We start from the raw sequence: 26,670 nt of genomic DNA on the forward strand, positions 1-26,670 counted from the left end.
CCTGATGGCGAAAACCTGATGTGTGAAAGAGGCCTTACAGTGTGGGTATTAGATTCTTTTCTGGAGATGCTATAGTCCATTGCCTTCCAGATAATTTTGTGCTGATATCTTTGTTATGTTACACCTTTGTAATTTGCAGAATTGTTTTTCCATTTGCTGATTAATTCTTACTGTTACTTTTCTACATACAAAATGCTGCATCCTACATAATAAGTACAGTCAGGACTCGCAGGGGCCATGAAGAAGACGCAGCTGTTTTTCCTCGCCGGACTCTGCATCTTCTCTTTTATCACAATGGTAAGAGGCAGTGTACTGATGGTGGACATTAATTACAGCATAAATCATATAAAAAGTTCTCTAGATTGGTCATGTATTGTGTATTTTAATTTCTTGCAATTTTTCAAGATTGCTGCAGTCATGGGTTTACCATGGCAGACAGAAGCCAGAAGACTGCAACGTCTTATTTCTCCTACTCCAGCACTGGTTAGAAGCACTTCACCTTCATATTAAATGGTGCAGGCTTCTTTTAGCAATTCAGGAATTAGTCTGCTCAGTCGAGAGCTCCTGGAAGTTTTCCTGCATTAAGGTTCTCAGCTGTTCACTGCTAGCTACTCCCATCTCCTATATACTCTGGGCCCTGGCTCGCACTCATTGCCAGAACTAGCTTATCCTGCATGATTCATAGATGGTGGCTGGAGGTCATTGTTTGAGAAGGTGTTTGGTGCATTTATCCAAAACTGTTGTTAGGTTTTGGGTGTGTGCTTATTCTCCTCTTTCTCCTACTTTTGTTTGACCCTATTCTCCACTCTTTAGTGTATACCTCTGTTGTTTGTGTGAGTATATTTGTATGATTGGCATTTTCCTTTATCCCTGTTCTCATTACCTTGTTAGTCTGGTTGGTATATTACAGTACACTACTATTCCCCTCTTTCCTGGATTGGAAAAGGGTACAGAGTGAGGGAAGATTCAAGAGCTAAGGCAAGGTACGTGACTCCGGCGTCTTCACCATCAAAGGTAACCCAGGGAACAAGGTCAGCTAGGGCGCCCCTAGTGTTAGGGACAGGGAATGAATACCTGACAACAGAGTTGTGTCAGCTGCATGCTGTTAGTGAAATGAACATGTTGGAAATTAAATCCAAAGCCAGTGCAGTTGTATATAGCGGACAATCATCTGTGGGCTAACTTTCATTAATGTCATGTAGGTTCAGGATAAATGTATCCATCTTAAATAGAATCAGCCAAGAATCAAATACACCAGATCACATAAATTTTAAATAGAAATTCCAGTCTTCATCATGATCTTTTGGCCACTTTGCTGCAATTCGTTGTTTCCTGTATTTTTTAAGTGCTCGATTTTACCCTGTCATGTCTATATCCATCACTCCATCCTTGAGCTCAGAGTCACGATTGGTTTTGAATGGACATAAAAAAGTTTGACAGTTACAGGGTAACTGCATTCTCAGAACTAGTAATGAGAACCAAAGTTTGAAGTGCCACCCATCATAAAGCATTGTCATATCCTAAAAACATGCCATAGCTTTACAAGATGAAGATGCTTCTTTAAATTCTTCATGCATTCTGATGACATACAGATGTAGCATTTGTCACACTAACTTTATTTACACTATGAACCATCATTGGGAGGAAAAGTTGCATAATGAAACCCAACGTAATTGAGCATCTGTTCTACGCTTGGCGAGAAGATGTGCTATGTTCACATCTATCACAGTCATGCTATGTCATTGGCTATAGATAGTTTATGAACCTTGAAATACTAATACTTTAAGGTGGTTGCTGATCAGTAGTGTAAGGACAACATCAATGCTCAAATGTGATCAAGCCATAACCACCATACATCTTTCAACCTTACAATTGTTCTTTAATTTCTATCAACCTGTGCGTTGCGCCTGTAATTGCTGGGGCTTAAGAACTTTGATCTATGATATTTAAGACTTAACAGTGTGGTCATAGAGTCATGGAATCATTTAATGTTACAGATAGAAGGGACCTTCTGGGTCATTGTGTCCAATCTCCTGCTCAATGCAGAATTCACTAAACCATCTCAGACAGATGTCTGTCCATCCTCTGTTTGAAGACTTCAATTGAAGGAGAACTCACCACCTCTCGTGACAGCCTGTTGTATCAAAGAATTCAAATCAGAGTCTGTGGCAGATCCTAATGCTCATCTCTTTTCGTAACTGATGCAGGCATCAAGGGAGAGGGTTATGAGGAAAGATGAACGAGTCTGACAAAATTGGATTCTCCAAATTTGCTCGAATTTATTCAATGTAAATTGAACTGCTAGTAAAATCCATTTATTGTGCTAGACAGGTCTCTCCAGATGCCAAAGTCTAAGAAAATAAGGGTTAATATATAAGTAATATTATAATTACCTTGACCTTCACCTGTGTCGTGCCACAGCTTCCCTCTTGCTCATTTGCTGGCTTTCCTATTCCCCTGGTTTCAGTCTTCTCTTCCATTTCAATTTTCTTCAATGTGTCAGGAACACCGCACTGCACTTGCTCACTGAGCCAGTGCGTGTGTCCTGAGTACAAAAACAGTGCTCAAAGATACCTGCAGAGCGGGACAGCAGTGGTGACGATGCATGCTTCAGACTAACAGGACCTGAAGCACGTGACTGCTGGGGGCGTGACCTAAGCTCCACAGAGCTAGGAACTGCAGGGAAACTCCTAGAAAGGTAACTACGGGACAAGTTACCAAGGGGCTTAGACAGAAACCAGATCAAGCCGGGGTCAAAGCACGAGATAGCAGGACAGTACCAAAGGGTTAGACAGAGCGAATAGTCAGGACGTAGCAATAGATCAGAAAACCAGAACGGGCAATGGACGGTACAATAGGGACAACCTGTAACGGAGTAACAATAGCCAAGCCAGGAGGTCAGAACCGGAGAAGACAATAGTACCAAAATGAGAGACGGAGTTCAGAGTGAGGGGACAGACCGGGTCATACACGGGAATCAAACAAGCAATGCAGAATACACGCACACCAGGGGGGTCAGACACACAGCCAGAATAACAGTATAGCTGACAGGGAATCCTAGTCTGGAGTAAGTATAAATATCCCTCCCAGATCCAAAGAGAGGCCGGCAAAAGTTAACCCTGTGAGAACAGGACATTATCCATGTCCTAACCATGACACAATGCTTGCTCAACAAACCCCATGCATCATCACAGCATTTGTCTTTTTGCGACATATTGGCAACACTTGAGGCACAGTTAATTTAAAGACACTTTAGAGTGATTGTAGTAGGGAAAACCAGAGCAGTTGGGAGGAAGTGAGATAGGAGAAAGCTGAGTAGCTACAGGACAGATGATGGGCCAAGGACCTAATCGAATTGCTAAAAAATCAGACTCTGGTGACTTCAAGTCTGTAGTGAAATTTGAAGGGAATTCAATTCTCCTCTAATCCGTTTGCTAATTTCTAATTATGAGTTTGAAAGTCAAATGAGGGGCAACAAAAACCTATTTACTAGACCAAAGTAGTCAGAGATCGATAGAATTTTCATCCGAGCTGTACATCATATCGCTGAAATGTATTAACTGTGGTTACAACATGGCTTCTACTAGCTAAATAGATATTTTGAATTTTGGTTTCTTAAAGCTATACAGTGGGGCAAAAAAGTATTTAGTCAGTCAGCAATAGTGCAAGTTCCACCACTTAAAAAGATGAGAGGCGTCTGTAATTTACATCATAGGTAGACCTCAACTATGGGAGACAAACTGAGAAAAAAAAATCCAGAAAATCACATTGTCTGTTTTTTTTTCATTTTATTTGCATATTATGGTGGAAAATAAGTATTTGGCCAGAAACAAGCAATCAAGATTTCTGGCTCTCACAGACCTGTAACTTCTTCTTTAAGAGTCTCCTCTTTCCTCCACTCATTACCTGTAGTAATGGCACCTGTTTAAACTTGTTATCAGTATAAAAAGACACCTGTGCACACCCTCAAACAGTCTGACTCCAAACTCCACTATGGTGAAGACCAAAGAGCTGTCAAAGGACACCAGAAACAAAATTGTAGCCCTGCACCAGGCTGGGAAGACTGAATCTGCAATAGCCAACCAGCTTGGAGTGAAGAAATCAACTGTGGGAGCAATAATTAGAAAATGGAAGACATACAAGACCACTGATAATCTCCCTCGATCTGGTGCTCCACGCAAAATCCCACCCCGTGGGGTCAGAGTGATCACAAGAACGGTGAGCAAAAATCCCAGAACCACGCGGGGGGACCTAGTGAATGAACTGCAGAGAGCTGGGACCAATGTAACAAGGCCTACCATAAGTAACACACTATGCCACCATGGACTCAGATCCTGCAGTGCCAGACGTGTCCCACTGCTTAAGCCTGTACATGTCCGGGCCCGTCTGAAGTTTGCTAGAGAGCATTTGGATGATCCAGAGGAGTTTTGGGAGAATGTCCTATGGTCTGATGAAACCAAACTGGAACTGTTTGGTAGAAACACAACTTGTCGTGTTTGGAGGAAAAAGAATACTGAGTTGCATCCATCAAACACCATACCTACTGTAAAGCATGGTGGTGGAAACATCATGCTTTGGGGCTGTTTCTCTGCAAAGGGGCCAGGACAACTGATCCGGGTACATGAAAGAATGAATGGGGCCATGTATCGTGAGATTTTGAGTGCAAACCTCCTTCCATCAGCAAGGGCATTGATGATGAAACGTGGCTGGGTCTTTCAACATGACAATGATCCAAAGCACACCGCCAGGGCAACGAAGGAGTGGCTTCGTAAGAAGAATTTCAAGGTCCTGGAGTGGCCTAGCCAGTCTCCAGATCTCAACCCTATAGAAAACCTTTGGAGGGAGTTGAAAGTCCGTGTTGCCAAGCGAAAAGCCAAAAACATCACTGCTCTAGAGGAGATCTGCATGGAGGAATGGGCCAACATACCAACAACAGTGTGTGGCAACCTTGTGAAGACTTACAGAAAACGTTTGACCTCTGTCATTGCCAACAAAGGATATATCACAAAGTATTGAGATGAAATTTTGTTTCTGACCAAATACTTATTTTCCACCATAATATGCAAATAAAATGAAAAAAAACAGACAATGTGATTTTCTGAATTTTTTTTTCTCAGTTTGTCTCCCATAGTTGAGGTCTACCTATGATGTAAATTACAGACGCCTCTCATCTTTTTAAGTGGTGGAACTTGCACTATTGCTGACTGACTAAATACTTTTTTGCCCCACTGTATCTCCAGTGATGTGTGTTACTTATTAACCCATGTTAACTTTTTCCAAGTTTACTTACAGATTTTTTTGGAGACCAGACGCTACAAAAGTTCCCATGCAGTTTTCAGTACCTCGAAAATTCCCAAAGAAAACCCAACTGGATGAAGAACTTCACACGCTCCTGAAACTGACAGAATGGCCACTGCCGCCTAACAATCCCAATTTGGAATTTTCTACCCACTCAAAAACTTCAGTGTTTTCTTTACTTAATCCCCGGTCTACCTATGTTGAGGGAGAAAAATTGGAGGTATTTATCATAGCCAAGGACCATAAAGGTCGGGCAAAGAGCTATGGTGGGGATTTTTTTCATGCAAAGCTTCATTCCCCAAGTCTGAAAGCTGGAGTGAGTGGATCTGTGACAGACCACAAGAACGGCTCCTACACAGCTTCCTTCATTCTTCAGTGGCCTGGTGAGACCATGGTCTCCATAAAGCTCATGTATTCCAGTGAAGCCATTTCAATTTTACATGAAAAAAGAGAGACACGACCAGATAAGGTAAGGTAATACAGAGAACTCATTAAATCATTTAATTGGTGGCCAATGAGTTACAAAAGAGAATTTCTATTGCCAAAATACTCAAAATTTGAAAATGTAGAGGTAAATTTTACCTAAACTTGAATTTTTAATCATATTTTAGCAATATTTTCAATTAAAATTTTTTTGTCCAAGTAAGGACTAAGGCTGGTTTCACATTTGCGTTTTTTAGCGCTGGAAAAAAACGCATACCTGCGCATGCGTTTTTTCCCCTATATTTAACATGGGTGCGCATACCTGCGCGCTGGTAAGCGCATGTATGCGATTTTCATGCGCTGCGTTTTTTTGGGGTGTGCGTTGGTATTTTCCAGACGCAGCATGTTGCATTTTTTGGCCCTGCAAAAAAGCGCATGCGCACATATGCGCACGTTTTGCGCTAAAAATGGCCATTATAGCCTATGGATGCGCATATGTGCGCACTGGCATGCTCATGTATGCGTTTTTTTGCATATGCGTTTTTTTTTTTAACCATGGAATTTAGGGGTTTGGGTTAGAGTTAGGGTTAGTTAAGGGGGTTTAGGGTTAGGGTTAGGGTCAGGGTCAGGGTTAGGGTTGGGGTTTGGGTCAGGGTTAGGGTTAAGTATGGTTTGGTTAAGGGTTAGGGTCAGGGTTAGGGTCAGGATTAGGGTTAAGTATGGTTTTGTTAAGGGTTAGGGTCAGGGTTAGGGTTAGGGTTAGGGTCAGGGTTAGGGTTAGGGTCAGGGTTAGGGTTAGGGTCAGGGTTAGGGTTAAGTATGGTTTTGTTAAGGATTAGGGTCAGGGTTAGGGTCAGGATTAGGGTTAAGTATGGTTTTGTTAAGGGTTAGGGTCAGGGTTAGGGTTAGGGTTAGGGTTAGGGTCAGGGTTAGGGTTAGGGTTAGGGTCAGGGTTAGGGTTAGGGTCAGGGTTAGGGTTAAGTATGGTTTTGTTAAGGATTAGGGTCAGGGTTAGGGTCAGGATTAGGGTTAAGTATGGTTTTGTTAAGGGTTAGGGTCAGGGTTAGGGTTAGGGTCAGGGTTAGGGTCAGGATTAGGGTTAAGTATGGTTTGGTTAAGGGTTAGGGTCAGGGTTAGGGTTAGGGTTAGGGTTAGGGTCAGGGTTAGGGTTAAGTATGGTTTTGTTAAGGGTTAGGGTCAGGGTTAGGGTTAGGGTTAGGGTCAGGGTTAGGGTTAGGGTTAGGGTTAGGGTTAGGGTCAGGGTTAGGGTTAGGGTTAGGGTTAGTTAGGGTTTAGGGTTTGGGTTAGGGTTAAGTATGATTTGGTTAAGGGTTAGGGTCAGGGTTAGGGTTAGGGTCAGGGTTAGGGTTAGTAAAGTCATGGTTTGGGTAGTGTGAGGGGCCACCTAAAAATGTTGGAAAAAAATGCAAACGCGGTAAAAACGCACTAAAAACGCATACAAACGCATAAAAACGCTGCGTTTTTTTCATGCATGCTCATAAAAATGCTTGAAAAAAACGCAGCAGTTGTATGCTTATGTATGCGTTTTTTCAATGCGTTTTTTTGCGGGGAAAACGCGCTGCAAAAAAAAGCAAGTGTGAAACTAGCCTAAGCTGGCTTAAATAAGTTTGTATTTTTATTTTGAGGCATTGGACATTGCATCAAACTACTAACTTGACCGATCATAGCCCTTTAGCCCTATGTGGTTTCATACAGGGAATGATAGAAGAAAAGGGAAGGTTTAAGAAAGGAAATACAGTAAGGAGGGATGAAAGGAGGCAAGAAAGTGAAAAAGGAAGGGAGAGAGGAAAGAAGGTAAGGAAATAGGAAAGGTAGTAAGGAAGGAAAAAAGTAATGAGGGATAAAAAAGGAAGGAGGAAGGAAGGCAGGGAGTAAAAGGAGAAAGAGTGAGGAATGTAAAAATAATAATACGTTTTTATAATATTAATAACTTTTATTTCTATAGTGCCAACATATCCAACAGGCTTGGATTATGGAGGATGTTAGTCTAAGGTCATTAATGGAATGGAGGGCACGGGTAGGGTGATAGACAGAGATGAGGAACGAGATGTTGGGTGGTACAAAACTGTGAAGAGCTTTGTGGGTGAGAGAGAAGAATCTATACTGGATGCTGTAGTGGATGGGTAACCAGTGCAATGGCTGGCAAAAGGTAATGGCATCGGTGCAGAGGTTGGAGAGGAAGGACTGCTGCAATCAGGATGGATTGGAGAAGGGAGAGTTTAGGAAAAGGGAAACCGATTAGAAGAGTTTTGGTAGTCCAGATGAGGATGAATTAGAGCAACAGTAAAGGAGCAATGCACTTTAATATGAAAGGATGAAAGGAAGGAAGAAGGAAGATCGGGAGGGAAAAGGTATGGAGAAACAGACAGTAAGGAAGGAAGGAATTACTAATAGAAGGATGGAAATAGTGTATGGGGTAAAGAAGAGAGGAGTGATAAAAGGAGGAAAGCGATAAAAGGGACAAAAGGAGAGTAGAAGGAAGGAATAATTGGAGTTAGGAAGGAAGAGATGAAGGAAAGAAGCAATGATTGGAGTTAAAATGAAGGAAAGAAGAAAAACAAAATATAAGGGATGGCAGGAGGAGAGAAGGACCAAATGAATTTTACAGCTATTTTGAAATTATTTTGTATTTAGCTTCTTCGGAATCAGCTAATATAGACATAACTGTTCTGAGTTCATTCTCACCAGTTGTGAGTTCCCCTTCTGGACTCCCTCTGGTGGTGATGGGAGGTGGTGCGGCTGGTTTGATTAGTGGAGATCTGCCACCTGAGAATGAAGATGACGATTGGATCTCAGGATTCTCAGATTGGATTTAAGACAGCCGACGCCCTATTCAGTTGCTGGTGATTCCTTCTGGCTTGTCAGCTCTTGGTTTTCAGCTCTGTTCCAGTCATCAAAAGCTAAGTTTTTCTGCTAATGTTCACACTTGATTTTGTTGGTCTATTCAGTTTTTTGTGTGGTCTGCCAGCCCCGGCTGGGGGCTGAGCTGAATTTCCACTCTTATTTATCGGTATTTTGCCAATTGGCTTTTTGTCCCTTACTAGTTCGGTCTCTTTTTGCTCTGTCTCAGAATATTTCAGAGTACTGATATAGTGGGAGAAGTCTAGTGACTTCAGGGTTAATTTTGTTATCAGAACTGTTGGACATTATTTTGTAGGGTTTTTTGCAGGTTGCAGATAGTGTCTTTCCTTTCCCTTCCTGTCTAGTAAGTTTGGGCCCCATCGTTTGCTCGGCCTATTTTCCTGCCTTTGTTTGTGCCTTCATCTTGTTTCACTGTCAATACATGTGTGGGGGCTATCTATTCCTTTGGGGTCCGCTCTGGGGCAGTTAGTTTTCCCTTTTCTTGCTTTAGGCTTATGTAGTCCTCCGGCCGTGACGAGGCATCTAGATTCATTGTAGGCACGCTCCATGCCAACTGCTAGTTGTGTGGTAAGATCAGGGATCTGCAATCTGCATAGTTACCAACCACTCTGATTTCTGTGGCTTAGCTTGTTTGCTTTTTTCTCTACGGTGACCCATTCATAACAGAATCACCAGCCATACCGCAGATTCTAGGGTACTCAAAAGCAGGAAAGAATTGTAAATAAAAAAAAAAGTGTCAGAATTTTTTTTTTATGTATATTTTTTCCCCTTTTTCTCTGGGGCCGTAGGAGGATTTTTTTTTCTTTTTAAATGGAGATTAAGCAATTGTCTGATCGTGTGGAGCAGCTTACTGCTCAAGTGCGGGGAATTTCTGCCTATCTCGCTCATTCACATGCTGCTGAACCAAGGATCCCTACTCCTTATGTGTTTTTTGGGGATCGGTCTAAATTTTTGAATTTTAAGAATAATTGTAAATTATTTCTTGCTTTGAAGCCTAATTCATCGGGGAGCTCTGCGCAGTAGGTTAAAATTGTCATCTTTTTGCTGCGTGGCGATCCCCAGGATTGGGCGTTTTCTTTGACACTTGAAGATCCTATTCTGACTAATATGGATGCATTTTTTCAAGCCTTGGGGTTGTTGTATGATGAACCTAATGCTATGGATCAAGCTGAGAAAGCCCTATTAGCATTGTACCAGGGTCAGGATTCTGCAGAGTTATACTGCCAAAAATTCCGAAAGTGGGCAGTCCTTACTACCTGGAATGATAATGCCTTGGCAGCTCTCTTTCGGAAGGGTTTGTCAGAAACCGTAAAATATACTATGGTGGGATTTCCTGTTCCCTCTGGTCTTGACGATTCTTTGTCATTAGCCATTCAAATTGATCTGCGTTTATGTGAACGCAAAACTACACAAGAGGAGTTGCCACCTTTTGGACAAATGTCTGAACCTATGCAATGTGATGGGTTTTGTCTCGGGCGCAACGTCAGGAGTTTAGAAGGCGTAAAAAGCTGTGTTTTTTCTGTGGTGACATCTCTCATACTATTTCTGCCTGCCCAAAACAGGAGAAACGTTTTGCACACACATTTGCTGTGGGCAGTATACAACCTAAGTTTCTTTTGGCAATTACTCTGATCTGCTCCTTATCCACGTTTTCCACGAAGGCGTTTGTGGATTCAGGAGCAGCGTTGAATCTAATGGATTTAGACTTTGCTAAACATTGTGGTTTTTCCATGACGCCTCTGTGGACGCCTATTCCTTTGAGGGGTATTGATGCTACTCCTTTGGCAGAGAATAAACCTCAGTTTTGGACCCAGGTGACGATGCGGGTTGTCCCAGACCACCAAGAAAATTGTAAATTTTTGGTGCTGCATAATTTGCATGATACTATTGTTCTGGGTTTTCCTTGGTTGCAAACTCATAATCCAGTTTTGGATTGTTAATCTGTGTCTGTGGTGAGTTGGGGTTGTCGGTGTGTTCGGGACGCTCCTGTTTTCTCCACCTCTCCTCAGTCTCATGATATTCCTGATTATCTGGCCGATTTTTCTGATGTATATAGTGAGAGCAAGTCTGCATCTTTGCCTCCTCATAGGAGTTATGACTGTGCAATTGAGTTGATGCCTGGGTGTAAATTTCCCAAGGGTCGGCTTTTCAACTTATCAATACCCGGACATGATGCTATGCGATCCTATATTAAGGAGTCATTGGAGAAGGGTCATATTACACCATCCTCGTCACCTTTAGGTACTGGTTTTTTTTTGTGGCCAAAAAAGATGGTTCATTAAGACCGTGTATTGATTATCGTTCCCTTAACAAGATGACGGTTAAATGTCAGTACCCGTTACCTCTGATGTCTGATTTATTCTCCAGAGTTAAGAGTACCTGCTGGTTTACTAAGTTTGACCTCAGGGGGGCATATAATCTTATTCGCATCAAGCATGGGGATGAATGCAAGACGGCGCTTAATACTCCAGAGGGACATTTTGAGTACCTGGTGATGCCTTTTGGGCTCACTAATGCCCCTTCTGTCTTCCAGTCCTTTATGAATGATATTTTCTGTGACTTTGTGGATAAGTTTTTGATCATCTATCTTTTCTAGTGATTGGGATTCTCATGTGGAACACGTCCGGATTGTGTTTCGGATTTTGAGGGAGAATTCCCTGTTTGTTAAGGGATTGAAATGCCTCTTTGGTGTACAGAGTATTTCATTTTTGGAATTTATCTTATCTCCATCGACTATTGAAATGGACCCGGCCAAGGTACAGGCCATTTATGATTGGGTTCAGCCTACTTCTTTGAAGGCCCTCCAGAAGTTTTTGGGTTTTGCTAATTTCTATCGTAAATTTATAGGTAATTTTTCTGGTATTGTCAAACCACTGACTGATCTGACGAAGAAGGGCGCTGATGTATTGAATTGGTCTCCTGAGGCTATCTCAGCATTTCAGGAGCTTAAGCAGAAATTTATTTCGCTCCAGTTTTACGGCAACCTGATGTCTCACTTCTATTTCAGGTGGAGGTAGATGCTTCTGAGATTGGTGCAGGAGCTGTTTTGTCCCAAAAAGACCCTGTGACTTCTAAGATGAATCCCTGTGCCTTCTTTTCTCGAAAGTTCTCCCCATCTGAATGCAATTATGACGTGGGGAATCGGGAGTTGTTGGCCATGAAGTGGGCATTTGAGGAGTGGAGACATTGGTTGGAGGGAGCTAGACATCAAGTGGTCCTCACCGATCACAAGAATTTGATTTATCTGGAGTCGGCCAAACGCTTGAATCCTAGACAGGCTAGATGGGCCTTGTTTTTCACGCGTTTTCATTTTGTGGTCTCTTTTCTTCCGGGCACTAAGAATGTTAAGGCAGACGCCCTTTCTAGGAGATTCTTTGCCGATTCTCTTAGTGTGACCGAGACTACTACCATCCTAGGTGAGGGGGTAGTTCTTTCTGCCATTTCGCCCGATTTGAGATGCGCCCTAGAGGAATTTCAGGAGGATAAACCTGAGCGTTGCCCTATGGGAAAATTGTATGTTCCTGACCAGTGGAGAAAGAGAGTGATGTCTGAAATTCATTGCTCCGCATTGGCTGGTCATCCAGGTATTTTTGGTACCAGAGATTTGGTGAGTCGGTCCTTTTGGTGGCCTGCCTTTTCTCGTGACATCAGGAATTTTGTACAGTCCTGTGGGACTTGTTCTCGGTCTAAACCCTGTTCTCGTTCTAGTGGGTTGCTGATGCCCTTGCCGGTGCCCAAGAGGCCATGGACCCATATCTCAATGGATTTTATTTCTGAGCTTCCTGTCTCTCAGAGAATGACTGTTATCTGGTTGATTTGTGATAGATTTTCGAAGATGGTCCATCTTGTACAACTCCCAAAGTTGCCATCTTCTGCTGAGTTGGTGCCCTTGTTTTTACAACAGGTGGTTCGATTACATGGGATTCCTGAGAACATTGTGTCCGACAGAGGAGTCCATTTTGTTTCCAGATTCTGGAAAGCCTTTTGTTCCAATCTGGGAATTCAGTTATCTTTCTCCTCCGCGTTTCATCCCCAGACCAATGGACAGACTGAGAGAACAAACCAGACCTTGGAGTCTTATTTTAGATGTTTTGTATCTGCTGATCAGGACGATTTGGTCTCATTTTTGCCCTTGGCCGAATTGGCGCTGAACAATAGAGCTAGTTCTGCCACTTTGATGTCACCCTTTTTCTGTAATTTTGGGTTTCATCCTTGGTTCTCTTCAGGGCAAGTGGAATCTTTGTCCTGCCCAGGTGTGGACACTGTGGTTAAGAGAATGCAGCAGATATGGGACCAAGTGGTGGATAAGTTGTCACTTTCTCAGGAAAAGGCCCAGTGATTTTCTAACCGGCATAGGACCATTGGTCCCCGGTTTAAAGTTGGTGATATGGTTTGGTTGTCGTCTAAGAATATTCCTATGAAGGTTGCATCTCCTAAATTTAAGCCAAGATTTATTGGTCCTTATAAGATTTTGGAAATTTTTAATCCTGTTTCGTTTCAATTGGCTCTTCCAGTTACGTTCAAGATCCATAACGTATTTCACAAATCTCTGTTGAAGAAGTTTGTTGAGCCAGTGGTTCCTATGGCAACACCTCCTGACCCTGTGTTGGTCGAAGGCAATGTGGAATATGAGGTAGAGAAAATATTGGATTCTCGTTTGGTTAGACGGAGACTCCAGTATTTGGTCAAATGGAAGGGTTATGGTCAGGAGGATAATTCTTGGGTCTCTGATATTCATGCCAATAGATTGGTTCGTGCTTTTCACCGGGCCCATCCTGATCGGCCTGGTGGCGTGGATGAGGGTTCGGTGACCCCTCCTCAAGGGGGGGGTACTGTTGTGGGTTAATTCTCACCAGTTGTGACTTCCCGCTCTGGACTCCCTCTGGTGGTGACGGGAGGTGGTGCGGCTGGTTTGATCGGTGGAGATCTGCCACCTGAGAATGAAGATGACGATTGGATCTCAGGATTCTCAGATTGGATTTAAGACAGCCGACGCCCTATTCAGTTGCTGGTGATTCCTTCTGCTTGTCAGCTCTTGGTTTTCAGCTCTTTTCCAGTCATCAAAAGCTAAGTTTTTCTGCTAATGTTCACACTTGATTTTGTTGGTCTATTCAGTTTTTTGTGTGGTCTGCCAGCCCCGGCTGGGGGCTGAGCTGAATTTCCACTCTTATTTATCAGTATTTTGCCAATTGGCTTTTTGTCCCTTTCTAGTTCGGTCTCTTTTTGCTCTGTCTCAGAATATTTCAGAGTGCTGATATAATGGGAGAAGTCTAGTGACTTCAGGGTTAATTTTGCTATCAGAAGTGTTGGACATTATTTTGTAAGGTGTTTTGCATGTTGCAGATAGTGTCTTTCCTTTCCCTTCCTTTCTAGTTAGTTTGGGCCCCATCATTTGCTCAGCCTATTTTCCTGCCTGTGTTTGTGCCTTCATCTTGTTTCACCGTCAATACATGTGTGGGGGCTATCTATTCCTTTGGGGTCTGCTATGGGGCAGTTAGTTTTCCCTTTTCTTGCTTTAGGCTTATGTAGTCCTCCGGGCGTGACGAGGCATCTAGGTTCATCGTAGGCATGCTCCACGGCTACTGCTAGTTGTGTGGTAAGATCAGGGATCTGCAATCTGCATAGTTACCAACCACTCTGTTTTCTGTGGCTTAGCTTGTTTGCATTTTTCTCAACGGTGACCCATTCATAACACATAACATTTCTTATATATTCCTTGGTATTCATGACATTTTTCATAAATTCTCCTCTATGTGATGTCATTACCCCACATTCCATAGATACTGAGTTTTGATTCATACAGCCGCAATTTATTTCCTGCTACTCTGGTAATTGACGTCTTACCTTATTCACTAATCTATATATATAATCATCTTATGGTATCTCTCTGTAACCAAAATCCCGCTGCGCTGGCGTAGTCCTCAATTAGAAGGATGCACGCCACCGCAACCATCGGGAGATCAGCGGCGCTCCCGACGGTTGCAGCGGGTGATCTCCGGGCGAACGGGCGTCAGCGTCGATGCAGCCGGGAGGTGACTGGCGCTAGTCGGTACCCAGGGTCCGAAGAAGAGGAGAAGAGACTTCTCCTGACCCTCGGTACCATAAACATGTAAAAAACAGAATTAAAATAAAAAATAGTGATCTACTCACCTTCCGACGGCCCCCGGACTCTGTCCCTCCTCTCCACGCTCCAGGCATCTTCCGGTCCCAGTAATGCTTTGCGCGAAATGCTGCTGATGACGTCGCACTCTTGTGAGAGTGACATCAGCAGCGGTCTTTGGCGCAAAGAAGTACTGGGAACGGAAGATGCCTGGAGCGTGGAGAGGAGGGACAGAGTCCGGGGGCCGTCGGATGGTGAGCATATCAATTTTTTTATTTTAGTCTCCCGCTGGCCATATTCTAGAGTACCCGATGCTTTAGAATCGGGCCAGCAGCTAGTAGAAACATATTCATTTTATATTCACCATGAATAATAACGTTAACCCCACATGTCATGGTCTTCTGTTTTCCTTTAGATTTTCTTCCATGGCTTTTTTGTGAAAAATGGAAGAGAAGAAGTGGTGGAATGTAACCTCGATCTTCCCGGGCAAGATGTTTGCGAATATTATGATGAACACAATGAAGAAAAATGGGTGTGCCAGCGACCAAAAACGCTGCCATGTGACGCCTATCGAGACCACTCGTCAGGGGGATTCCGGGATGTCTTTAGTAAAAGGGAGAAAAAGTTCTTTGCAAAGTAACTATTCATCATTACTTGTCAGACTCGAAGTAACGCTCATCATTTACTGAATTTACTAGGTCAGCTTAGAAAACATTTTCTTTATTATAAGGTGATTCCTATTATCTGCCTCTCTGATGGTGAGAAAGAAGTCGAAGGCTCAGTGAGCAAATTAATACAACGAGGCCAAACTACTTCTAAAAAATGAGCCACTTATTGCTGCATAAACGATACACGTACACACACGAGGACTTGTTCTTTCGAAGAACGAGTTGCACCATTCATTTAACCATACAGTGTACTGGAAAACGAGAAAAAAAAAATCCAACTGCTGTAAAACTGTGGAAAAAAACCACAATTCTGACATTGTTTTTTGGGAATTATTTTTATGGCAAAAACAACCTTGCCTTATGATTCTGCTCAGCCGTACGATGACGGCCATGACTAAAATGGACAATTTTTATGTTATTTTAGTGGTAAATCATAAGCTTGAGAATATTTTGGGGGATTGTGTCCCCAATCATTTTTGGAGCTGTGTGATGGCTTATTTTTTTGTAGAGGTAAACAACATTTTATTTATATTTTTTGCGGGATAGATATGAAATTTTGATCACTTGTTACAGAGCTTTATGTGATATTGCACTGACTCAAACAATTCAATTTTGTCGCTCTTGATTTTTTTTTTCCATTTACGGTGTTTTTTGATCAGGTTAATTGTTTTGTTTTGTTTTTTTTGATAGATTGGACTTTTCTGAGCGCGGTGATACCATATATGTGTATTTTTTTATTTTTTTATTTTTACTTGGGTTTAAACGGGGGGTGATCGGAACATTTTCTTTACTTCTCACTGTATTTGTCTGTGTGTCTCATAGGGGACTAGTAATGATCATCTAATCGCTTGAGCTATAAAAAGCGATGTCATGGCATTGCTGCATATAGGAAATATCATGATCTCCACTGAAGTCCGGCCACAGACTAGGTTTCAGGGGAGCCCTGGAATGCAAGTTTTGGGGTCAACAGACCCCCAGCTATTACAGCAACCCAACAGTGACTGCTAATTAAGTCACGGTATGATGTGCCATGCTGCCGACGCACTGCTAATGCCGCCGATAGAGTTTGATACCAATATTTAACAGATAACACACCCATCACCTGCGGAATATGGGGCGCGCTCACCCCCTGAGCCTGCGCCGTGCACCCGCTACCAACTCATACCGGACATGTTCGTTGAACATCGGATAAGCGGTTACACCCATTTACTACAATATTAAGACATTTCAGGAAATCTCTGCAGACAGCAGTTCACTTTTCAATCACTGTGTATACATGACAAATACTGTCTGATGCGGAACATTCATTGTCCTCCGTATTCCATTCTTACTGTATTATTGTTTTATATGGTGTTTTGTCATTTTCTTTAAGAGATCTTATTGATCAAGAAATTTCAACAAGTGTGAAGCCGTTCAATGTACTTCCCCAAAAACAACTCAATAATGGTAAATGATCTATCTATCTATCTATCTATCTATCTATCTATCTATCTATCTATCTATCATTTATCAATGTGTTATCTAACTATTATCTATTAATCATCTATATATTATCTGTAAGATCTATCAATTATCTACTTATCTATATTATCTATTCGATATCTACTATCTATCTATCTATTATATATTATCTATCTATCTTTCATCTATCTATCTCCTATATAACTTCTATCTATCATCTATCTATGTGTTAGCTAACTATTATCTATTATTCATCTATATATTATCCATGTGATCTATCAATTATCAACTTGTCGATCTATTATCTATCTACCTACCCTTTATCTATCTATGTATCTATCTTTCTATCTATCTAAAATCTGCCATCAATAACTTTAATTCAACTATGAATTATATTCACTGCTAACCTTTCTGAAAAAATAATAAAATAATAAAATTGCTCCCATGTTTGCAGCCACAATACCATGCACATCGAAGCTTAAAAATCCAAACCCATCAGGATTTTATTACCAGGACGTCTGGAATTCTCTCGCCTGTTCTAATCAGCATTTCAATGATTCCAAAGATGTGGCCAAATGTCTTTCTGGGAAGATGGTCTACATGTTCGGAGACTCCACACTCCGAGGCTGGTGGGATTACTTGGTGAAGTTTGTGCCAAGTAAGTAGCTGCAGTTGGGTTCATTCTATAGTTTGATAAATAGCATTCCCACGATCAAAAGGGTTAGGAAGGATCACAACTGCGTCAGAGCTCCCACCTCAGATTTCATCTTAAGAACTGGCAAATATTTTGTGGTTTTTAACGTTAATGACGTCCACCTAACTCCATCTATCACGTGACAGAGCCGGCACCACCAACATTTCGGATTCCATCATGTGAAGTACAGGGAAATGAACATGTAAGCGCAGATATGAGATGATCTGCAAAAGTTCCAGATTTTTTGGTCTCAGAATCTTGTGATATCCACTGATAACAAGTTAAAGGATAACTTGCACATCACAATATAAAAACTAAGGCTACTTTCACACATCTGTTTTTGCTATTCCGGCGGCGTGCGGCAAAAAGCTGGAGTGCCGGAAGCGGCCCAGAACGGATGCATCGGAGAGAGATGAGTGTGAAGTTCCGGCGCTCTGTTATGGGCATGATGAGTCGCACTGAGGATGAGATCCGGGCATGCGCAGAGGGAAAATGCCAGAAAGCGGTGGCCGGATGAGGTGAAAGACTGATCCGGCGGCCGGAAGTCCTCATTCGCTTTCATTGTGACACAGTTCCGGGAGCGCCACATCCACGCTTGTCTGGCTTTTTACGCCGTACAAAAAAACGTTACAGCATGCGCTCTGTCCGGCCGCCAGACACTATGTTTTTGCCGGATCCGGCAAAAAACGGAACAAACGCTGGCACATGTTATGATCTATGAGAAAAAAACGCATCCGGCGGTAAAAAAAACGGATCCGTTTTAACACACACATGCCGGATCTCACCTGACGGCGAAAACCAGATGTGTGAAAGAGGCCTTAGTCGGTAAAACTTCAGGGATTTCAATCTGTCCAGTTCAGAAGCAGAAGTGATTGTGAATCAATGTAAGTTGTCAGACGTCTACTATGCCGCAAGCAAATGTCCAGCAATGATCCCAGGAGCATTGGAGAGGAAGCGGCAATAAGAACCCAAAAAGGGAGAACGTTTTATCCTTAGGTGGTGGCCGCAGACTATTTTGCCTCTCTTAGGACTCACTCATATGTCAGTTTTACAAGTACAAGTGATAGCCATATTTTTCCCAATGAACACTCATTCCTATGATGGTCTTTTGGGCTGTCGACACTTCAGTAATTTGGTGGAGAAGGAGCGGTCTTTGTAAAATTGCAGAGACATGAGCGATGATATTCATCTGAGTGCAACATCAATCTTAGCAATTATTATTATTATTATTATTATTATTATTATTTATTATTATAGCGCCATTTATTCCATGGCGCTTTACATGTGAGGAGGGGTATACATAATACATACAAGTGCAGTAATCGTAAGCAATACAAGTCACGACTGGTCCGGGAGGAGAGAGGACCCTGCCCGCGAGGGCTCACAATCTACAACGGGATGGGTGAGGATACAGTAGGCGAGGGTAGAGCTGGTCATGCAGCAGTTTGGTGGCAGCAATGAAAGTCTATGGGACTGAGCAATAATCTGACAGCAATCAGACGCCACCTGTGTGCTGTAAATTTTTCACTGATCATTAAATGGAGGAAGGTGAAAAATATATTGTTTTTCTCATCAAGGAGAAAAGAAAAAAAACTAATGCTACTCTGACAAAACTCTGATGACACTGACGAAAATCAGATGAAACTGACATCTGAATGAGGCCTTACAGCTGATTTTTCTATATTGCCAATATCCTTGTCACTACCTGTAGTATGGAACAGTACTTGCAACTCTGTTAGGTCATATACACTCCCTGACAGTAGTTCTGTCGCTTATCCATGCTATGTAAATAAAAGCTTATAACCCGACATTAATTTCATCCATTAGTTGTATAAATTACTCTTTTGAAAGCTGAAACCCTCCGAAATGTGCTTTCAGTTATTAAAATAGATTGGCATCAATGCAGAAATATTGATCATTTAATGGACCCAGAATGGTCAGATTTTGGCAAGACAAAAGTTTGGTCGCCTGGTCATATAATGCCCCCAATCCTAGTTTACATCCTCACCTGTGCTCAGTAAATGATGGGTTAATTAGTGGGTGTGTATAAAAAGAAACCCAGCACCCCAGACCTTCACTTGAACTGCAACTAGTAATCTGACAACAAGCCAAAAATCCACCCTGCGACCAAAGCCTGGATTATCAAGAGGCTAAAGACCAGATCCACTGCAGAGGTGGCTGGTACCTTTAATGTGTCTCAGCATCAAGTACAAAGAATTAAAAAAAGATTAGAAGAGACTGGAGATGTGTTTGACAAGCCAAGGTCCAGCAGACCCTGCAAGACAACTGCTCAAGAGGAACGTTTGTTGTTTAGAAAACGCAAAGCAAGCCCCTCTTCCACTGCAGCAGAGCTCCAACAGGCCTGGTCACCTCAAGTCCCTGTGTCAACTAGAACCGTTTATAGGATTCTGTCTCGAAATGGCCTCCATGGTCGAATCAGTGCCCAGAAGCCAGCACTAAACAAAAGGCAAATAAAAAACCGTGTGGCATTTGCAAAGTCCCACAGCCTGCAAAACAGATGGACGCTGGAAAAGTGGCAGAAGGTGGATTTCTCTGATGAATCTTCAGTAGAATTACACCATAGCCACTGAAAATACTGCAGGAGACCTACTGAAGCCCGTATGGATCCAAAATACACACAGAAAACAGTTTAATTTGGTGGTGGAAAGATCATGGTCTGGGGTTACATTCAGTATGGGGGTGTGCAAAACATTTGCAAGGTGGAAGGCAATATCAATAGCCTAAAATATCAAGAAGTATTAGCTACCTCATATATTCCAAATCATAAAAGGGGTCAAATTCTGCAGCAGGATGGTACTCCATCTCATCCATCCATCTCTACAACAAAGTTCCTCCAAGCAAAAAAGATCAAGGTGCTCAAGGACTGGCCAGCCCAGTCACCAGACATGAACATCATTGAGCAGGTTTGGGGTAGGATGAAAGAGGAAGCTTGGAAGACAAAACCAAAGAATCTAGATGAACTCTGGGAGGCATGTAAGACTGCATTCTTTGCTATTCCTGATGACTTCATTAATAAATTGTATGAATCATTGTTGAACCGCATGGATGCAGTCCTTCAAGCTCATGGAAGTCACACAAAATATTAACCCCTTTCCTACATTAGACGTACTATTCCGTCCATGTGACCTGGGACCTAAGTCCCAAGAATGGAATAGTACGTCATAGCGATCAGAGGTGCCTCCCGTGGGGAGCGCCACTGATCACGGAAGGGTGTCACCTTCTTATCACAGCTGACACCCGACACTAGGTGTCAGGGGCGGTCACGGACTGCCCCGACACATTAACCCCCGGTACACTGCGATCAAACATAATCGCAGTGTACCGGAGGATCAGGAAAGCATCGGCAGGGAGGGGGCTCCCTCCGTGCTTCCCTGAGACCCCCGAAACAGCGCAATGTGCAGCGCTGCTGCAGGGGCCTTCTTCCCTGCAAGTCCCCAGATCTAATATGGCAGCAGGGACCTTCGGGGGCCTGCAGGGAGCCGGGTTCCTCAGTGCCTGCAGAGCTCAGGCATGAGGAAGCCTGCTACAGCGCCTGTGTCAGATCGCTAATCTGTCACAGCGATCTGTGATGTGTCAGATCAGCGATCTGTCACATGACAGTGATGTCCCACCTGGGACATTGTAATAAAGTTAAAAAAAAGTGTAAAAATAATTTATAAAAAATCGCTAAATAAATTTAAAAAAATTCCCTAATAAATTCATTTTTAGAAAATAAAAAAACAATAAAAGTACACATATTTGGTATCGCCGCGTCCATAATGATCCACTCAATAAAACTGTCCCATTAGTTAACCCCTTTAGCAAACCCCTTAAAAAATAAAAATAAAAAACGAAGCAAAAAATAATGCTTTGTTATCATACTGCCGAACAAAAAGTGCAATAACGCGCGATCAAAAAGACGGATATAAATAAACATGGTACCGCTGAAAACGTCATCTTGTCCCGCAAAAAATGAGCTGCAACACAGCATCATCAGAGAAAACCTAAAAAAGTTATAGCTCGCAGAATAAAGTAATGCAAAAATAATTATTTTTTATATAAAATTGTTTTCATTGCATAAAAGCGCCAAAACATAAAAAACGACATAAATGAGGTATCGCTGTAACCATACTGACCCGAAGAATAAAACCGCTTTATCAATTTTACCACAGGCGGAATGGTGTAAATGCACCCCCCCAAAAGAAATTCATGAAACGCTGATTTTTGTTCATTCTGCGTCCCAGAAATCGGAATAAAAAGCGATCAAAAAATGCTGCATGCCCGAAAATGGTACCAGTAGAAACGTCAACTCATCTTGCAAAAAATAAGACCTCACATGACTCGGTGGGTCAAAACATGGAAAAATTATAGCTCTCAAAATGTGGTGATGCAAAAACTATTTTTACAATAAAAAGCGTCTTTTAGTGCACGACAGCTGCCAAATATAAAAACCGCCATAAATAGTAAATCAAACCCCCCGTTATCACCCCCTTAGTTAGGGAAAATAATAACATTTTAAAAAAAAATTATTTATTTCCATTTTCCCATTAGGGTTAGGCTTAGGGTCAGGGCTAGGGTTAGGGTTAGGGCTAGGCTTAGGGCTAGGGTTAGGGCTGAGATTAGGGTTAGGGGTCTGTTGGGGTTAGGGTTGGAGTTAGAATTGGGGGGGTTTCCACTGTTTTGGCACATCAGGGGCTTTCCAAACGTGACACGCGTCCGATCTAAATTCCAGCCAAAAAAGTCAAATGGCGCTGCTTCCCTTCCGAGCTCTGCCATGCGCCCAAACAGTGGTTTATCCCCACATGTGGGGTATCAGCGTACTCAGGACAAATTTCACAATAACTTTTAGGGTCCTGTTACCCCTGGGAAATAAAAATTGGCGGTGAAAAGATCATTTTTGTGGAAAAAATATGATTTTTAAATTGTACGACTGTACGTTATAAACTTCTGTGAAGCCCTTGAGGGTTCAAAGTGCTCACCACATATCTAGATAAGTTCTTTGGGGGGTCTAGTTTCCAAAATGGGGTCACTTGTGGGGGATTTTCACTGTTTAGGCACACCAGGGGCTCTCCAAATTTGACATGGCATCCGATCTGAATTCCAGCCAATTTTGCAGTGAAAAGGTCAAACAGCGCTCCTTCCCTTCTGAGCTCTGCCATGCGCCCAAACAGTGGTTCCCCCCCCCCATATCAGGTATCAGCGTACTCAAGACAATTTGCACAATAACTTTTCCTGTCCAATTTCTCCTGTTACCCTTGGTAAAATAAAAAAGTGAACCTGAATTAATTTTTTTTGTGAAAAAAATGTTCATTTATTTTAAACATTCAAAAAATTCCTGTGAAGCACCTGAAGGGTTAATAAACTTCTTGAATCTGGTTTTGAGTACCTTGAGGGGTGCAGTTTTTAGAATGGTGTCACTTTTGGGTATTTTCTATCACATAGACCCCTAAAAGTGACTTCAAATGTGATGTGGTCCCTAAAATTAAAATGGTGTTGTAAAAATGAGAAATCGCTTATAACTTCCTAACAAAAAAAAATTTGGGATCCCAAATTGTGCCAAATTGTGCTGATGTAAAGTAAACATGTGGGAAATGTTACCTATTAAGTTTGAGTGCCATATCTCTGTGATTTAAGAGCAGTGGAAACCCCCCAATTCTATACTAATAGATCACAGACTGAATATGAGTCAACAGTGTGACGCAGCAGCAAAAAAGGCAAATGCAATTCTAGGATGTATTAACAGAAGCATACAGTCTAGATCACGTGAAGTCATTATTTCCCTCTACTCCTCTTTGGTCAGACCTCATCTGGAATATTGTGTCCAGTTTTGGGCGCCACATTTTAAAAAAGACATCAACAAACTGGAGCAAGTTCAGAAAAGAGCGACCAGAATGGTGACCGGTCTGCAAACCCTGTCTTATGAGGAAAGGTTGCAGGATTTGGGAATGTTTAGTTTGCAAAAGAGAAGACTGAGAGGAGACTTAATAGCTGTCTACAAATATCTAAAGGGCTGTCACATTGTAGAAGGATCATCTTTATTCTCATTTGCACAAGGAAAGACTAGAAGCAATGGGATGAAACTGAATGGGAGGAGACACAGATTAGATATTAGAAAAAACTTTTTGACAGTTAGAGTGATCAATGAGTGGAACAGGCTGCCACGAGAAGTGGTGAGTTCTCCTTCATTGGAAGTCTTCAAACAGAGGCTGGACAGACATCTGACTGGGATGATTTAGTGAATCCTGCTTTGAGCAGGGGGTTGGACCAGATGGCCCAGGAGGTCCCTTCCAACTCTATGATTCTATGATTCTACTTTCTGTGGGCGACAAAACTTTTGTCTTGCCAAAATCTGACCATTCTGGGTCCATTAAATGATCAATATTTCTGCATTGATGCCAATTTATTTTCTTAACCTAAACCACATTTCAGAGGGTTTCAGCTTTCAAAAGAATAATTTATACAACCAATGGATGAATTTAACGTCAGGTTATAAGCTTTTACTTACATGACATGGATAAGCGACATAACTTCTGTTAGGCTGTATACTTCTCAACATCCTAGTTTAGCTTTGTAATAATTAAGGATGGGTGGATTCATGAATGTTCATGTTCGCCGGCATCGACCAAACTGTAAAAAAAAATTCATTTCAGTTACCCGGAAATCCAGCAGTTCCAACTGTGCTGCTCTGACTGGTGGCAACTTTATTGAAGTCACCACCGGTAACAGTTGCTAAGTATCGTGGGCTTCCACGGGTTTTCACGCTGCCACACAGTGGCTATGACCAATGGTGATGAGGCTACCACCAGGTAGATGCTAGCTGATGACTACTACTGTCCACAGCATCACCTACTCTCACTGACATCAACAAGATCATGTGACACTGATGAGAGTATTGATAGGCTGGCACCTGTGCATATCAGTAGCTTTATTGCTATCAATACATGCCAGAGACCAAGAGCCTGAACATGGATTACGTTTTGGGATCATTTTGTTGGTGAGCCTTTATTCAAATTAAGGATTTTTTCTGTGTGTGGGTTATTTTTGCTATTGCGTTAGAAATGTGGGTGATTGACTGACACCTCTCCATTACTCACCCCAAAACCAATTACTCCAATTGTTCCTGCACCAGTGCAATTGGGAAGAACTGAGTCTAAACATCAGAATTGGCATCTCATTAGTCGCTTATTAGTCCAGCGCACATGTTGCGCTTGTGAGAACCGACTGCTGTGAACTTAGGTGACCTCAGTAAGATTATCTCAGTTCACAGCGCCGGTTCTCACCAGGGCAATGAGGGTGCTGGACTAATGAGCGACCACTTTCTCAGAACGAAACTCAATAGGATTTGATGGACATCATGAGACATTGCACTCTTGGATTACAGTTGAAATTTTCTGGATTTATTTTTAATTACTAAATGGGTAAACAATGAAGCATGGGGGAGTCTTTATTCAAATTAAGTATTTTTTTCCTGTGTGTGTGATTTTTTAACTATTCAATTATCAGGTTAGTAATGGGGAGTCTGATAGGCGTCATGCCCATTACTAACCTATGAGCTTGATGTCAGCTGACATTTCACAGATGACAGCAACCTTAAAATATTACTCTGTTTGCCAATGCACCAGGGCAAGTAGGAAGAGTCAGACAAAGTGCCAGAATGGGGGCATCCAATGGATGTGCCTTTTCTGGGACAAGTGTAGGCTGCCATTTTTTGGCTGGGGAGGGCCAAATATCCTGGGATCTTTCCAGCCTGAAAATACCAGCCCTCAGCTGTCTGCTTTTCCTATGCTTGTTATCATAAATAGATGGGACCACATGTCATTTTTTATTATAATTTTTTTTCTACATGGTACGCCTTCCAATCACAGCTATGCCAATATTTGGCTTGGCTGTGATAGAGCCGGAAGTTCCTACACTGGAAAAAGTTGTTGATTGGCTGTGCTGCAACCTTTCTCCAAGCACTGCTAGGGCTGCTGAACCCAAACAGTAACACAGACTTTTGTGAAAAGGCTGTAATCAGAGTCCATGCAAAAACACAAGGTGTCCGATACAGACCCCGAATTTTAGCATTCGGGTTTGCTATCAATAGTACTATGTAGGGATGATCGAACTTGAACTGGAAAGTTTGTTGTTAGTACTGAACTTCTAGTGTCTGGTACCCAACCCTGAACACGGACTACTTAGTGTATGTCAGGTTTCCTGTTTGGGTTCATCATCCTAATAAAGTTTATTGAAAGTTTGCTGCACTGCCAGTCAACAAGGTTTAAGGCTGTGGGCACTTCCGACACCATCACAGACATATCAAGTAATGGCACAACACGTGACCTGGCCTGATTCTGTTACAAACAAAAAGAGGATGGTTCCCGTCTTTTTGAAAACCAGCTGAGGGAAAACTTTGAGCTGTTTTTTTTAAACTGGGAAGGGGCCAATATCCATAAAGGTTCCTATTATATTAATATCACCTCATAACTGTCTGAGTAGCCTTTAATGGTTATTAAAAGGGGAATCATCCAAAAGAAGTTGGGTGGGGTTCCTACTATATTTAATAAAGAGCAAATGCTATGCAAACAACTACAGGCTGATAATAATAGCCTGTTTAGGGGCCATGGATATTGGCCCCATCCCAGATTAAAAACAGCAGCCCTCAGCGGCCGTATAAATGACACATCCATTACATGTACAATTTTTGGCACTTATTCTCCGCTATTCCTGCTTGTCCTAGTGCGTTGATAAGAAGAGTAATGGTTTTAGGGTTGATGCCAGCTGTTTCCAACTGTAATTACAGCCTCAACCCTCTGAAGATGCCAATCTAGCTGGCAAAACAATTTGGGGAAGCTTAGGAGCAAATTTTAATAAGTACCAGTCAGTGATTGTAGCGGCCTCACCTTGCTTCATACCCATGAATACTATCATAAAATAGGATTAGGTTTGTGACTTACTTAAAAAAATGTGAGTCTACAAAATTAATATACCTGTGTCCTAAACTAGTACACATTGGAAAGTGTAATTATTAATAGTACTTTCTTTTTAACAGCACAAATAAAAAATTTATTTCAGAGTCCTTAATTAGGCATTATTTGCCTTTGGCAATTTGTAAAATATTTCTGTCTATAAGACACCCCCATTACTGACCTTATAGTCAAAAA

At 42.1% G+C, this 26,670-nt stretch overlaps 1 protein-coding gene across 1 annotated transcript in view; it reads left to right on the plus strand.

The window, feature by feature from the left end:
- The first annotated feature begins 237 nt into the window (after positions 1-237).
- The window catches only part of LOC141049998 (NXPE family member 3-like), a 28,229-nt gene continuing 1,796 nt past the window's right edge, over positions 238-26,670 (plus strand). Inside the window, exons 1-5 of the mRNA XM_073546837.1 lie at positions 238-297; positions 5,282-5,767; positions 15,120-15,340; positions 16,745-16,818; positions 17,288-17,491. Of these exons, the coding sequence (XP_073402938.1) occupies positions 238-297; positions 5,282-5,767; positions 15,120-15,340; positions 16,745-16,818; positions 17,288-17,491 (1,045 nt within the window). The remainder of the gene's footprint in view (positions 298-5,281; positions 5,768-15,119; positions 15,341-16,744; positions 16,819-17,287; positions 17,492-26,670) is intronic.

The sequence above is a fragment of the Dendrobates tinctorius genome, unplaced genomic scaffold (genome assembly GCF_039654945.1).
Source record: "Dendrobates tinctorius isolate UK_male_01 unplaced genomic scaffold, ASM3965494v1 ptg000151l, whole genome shotgun sequence".
NCBI lineage: Eukaryota > Metazoa > Chordata > Amphibia > Anura > Dendrobatidae > Dendrobates > Dendrobates tinctorius.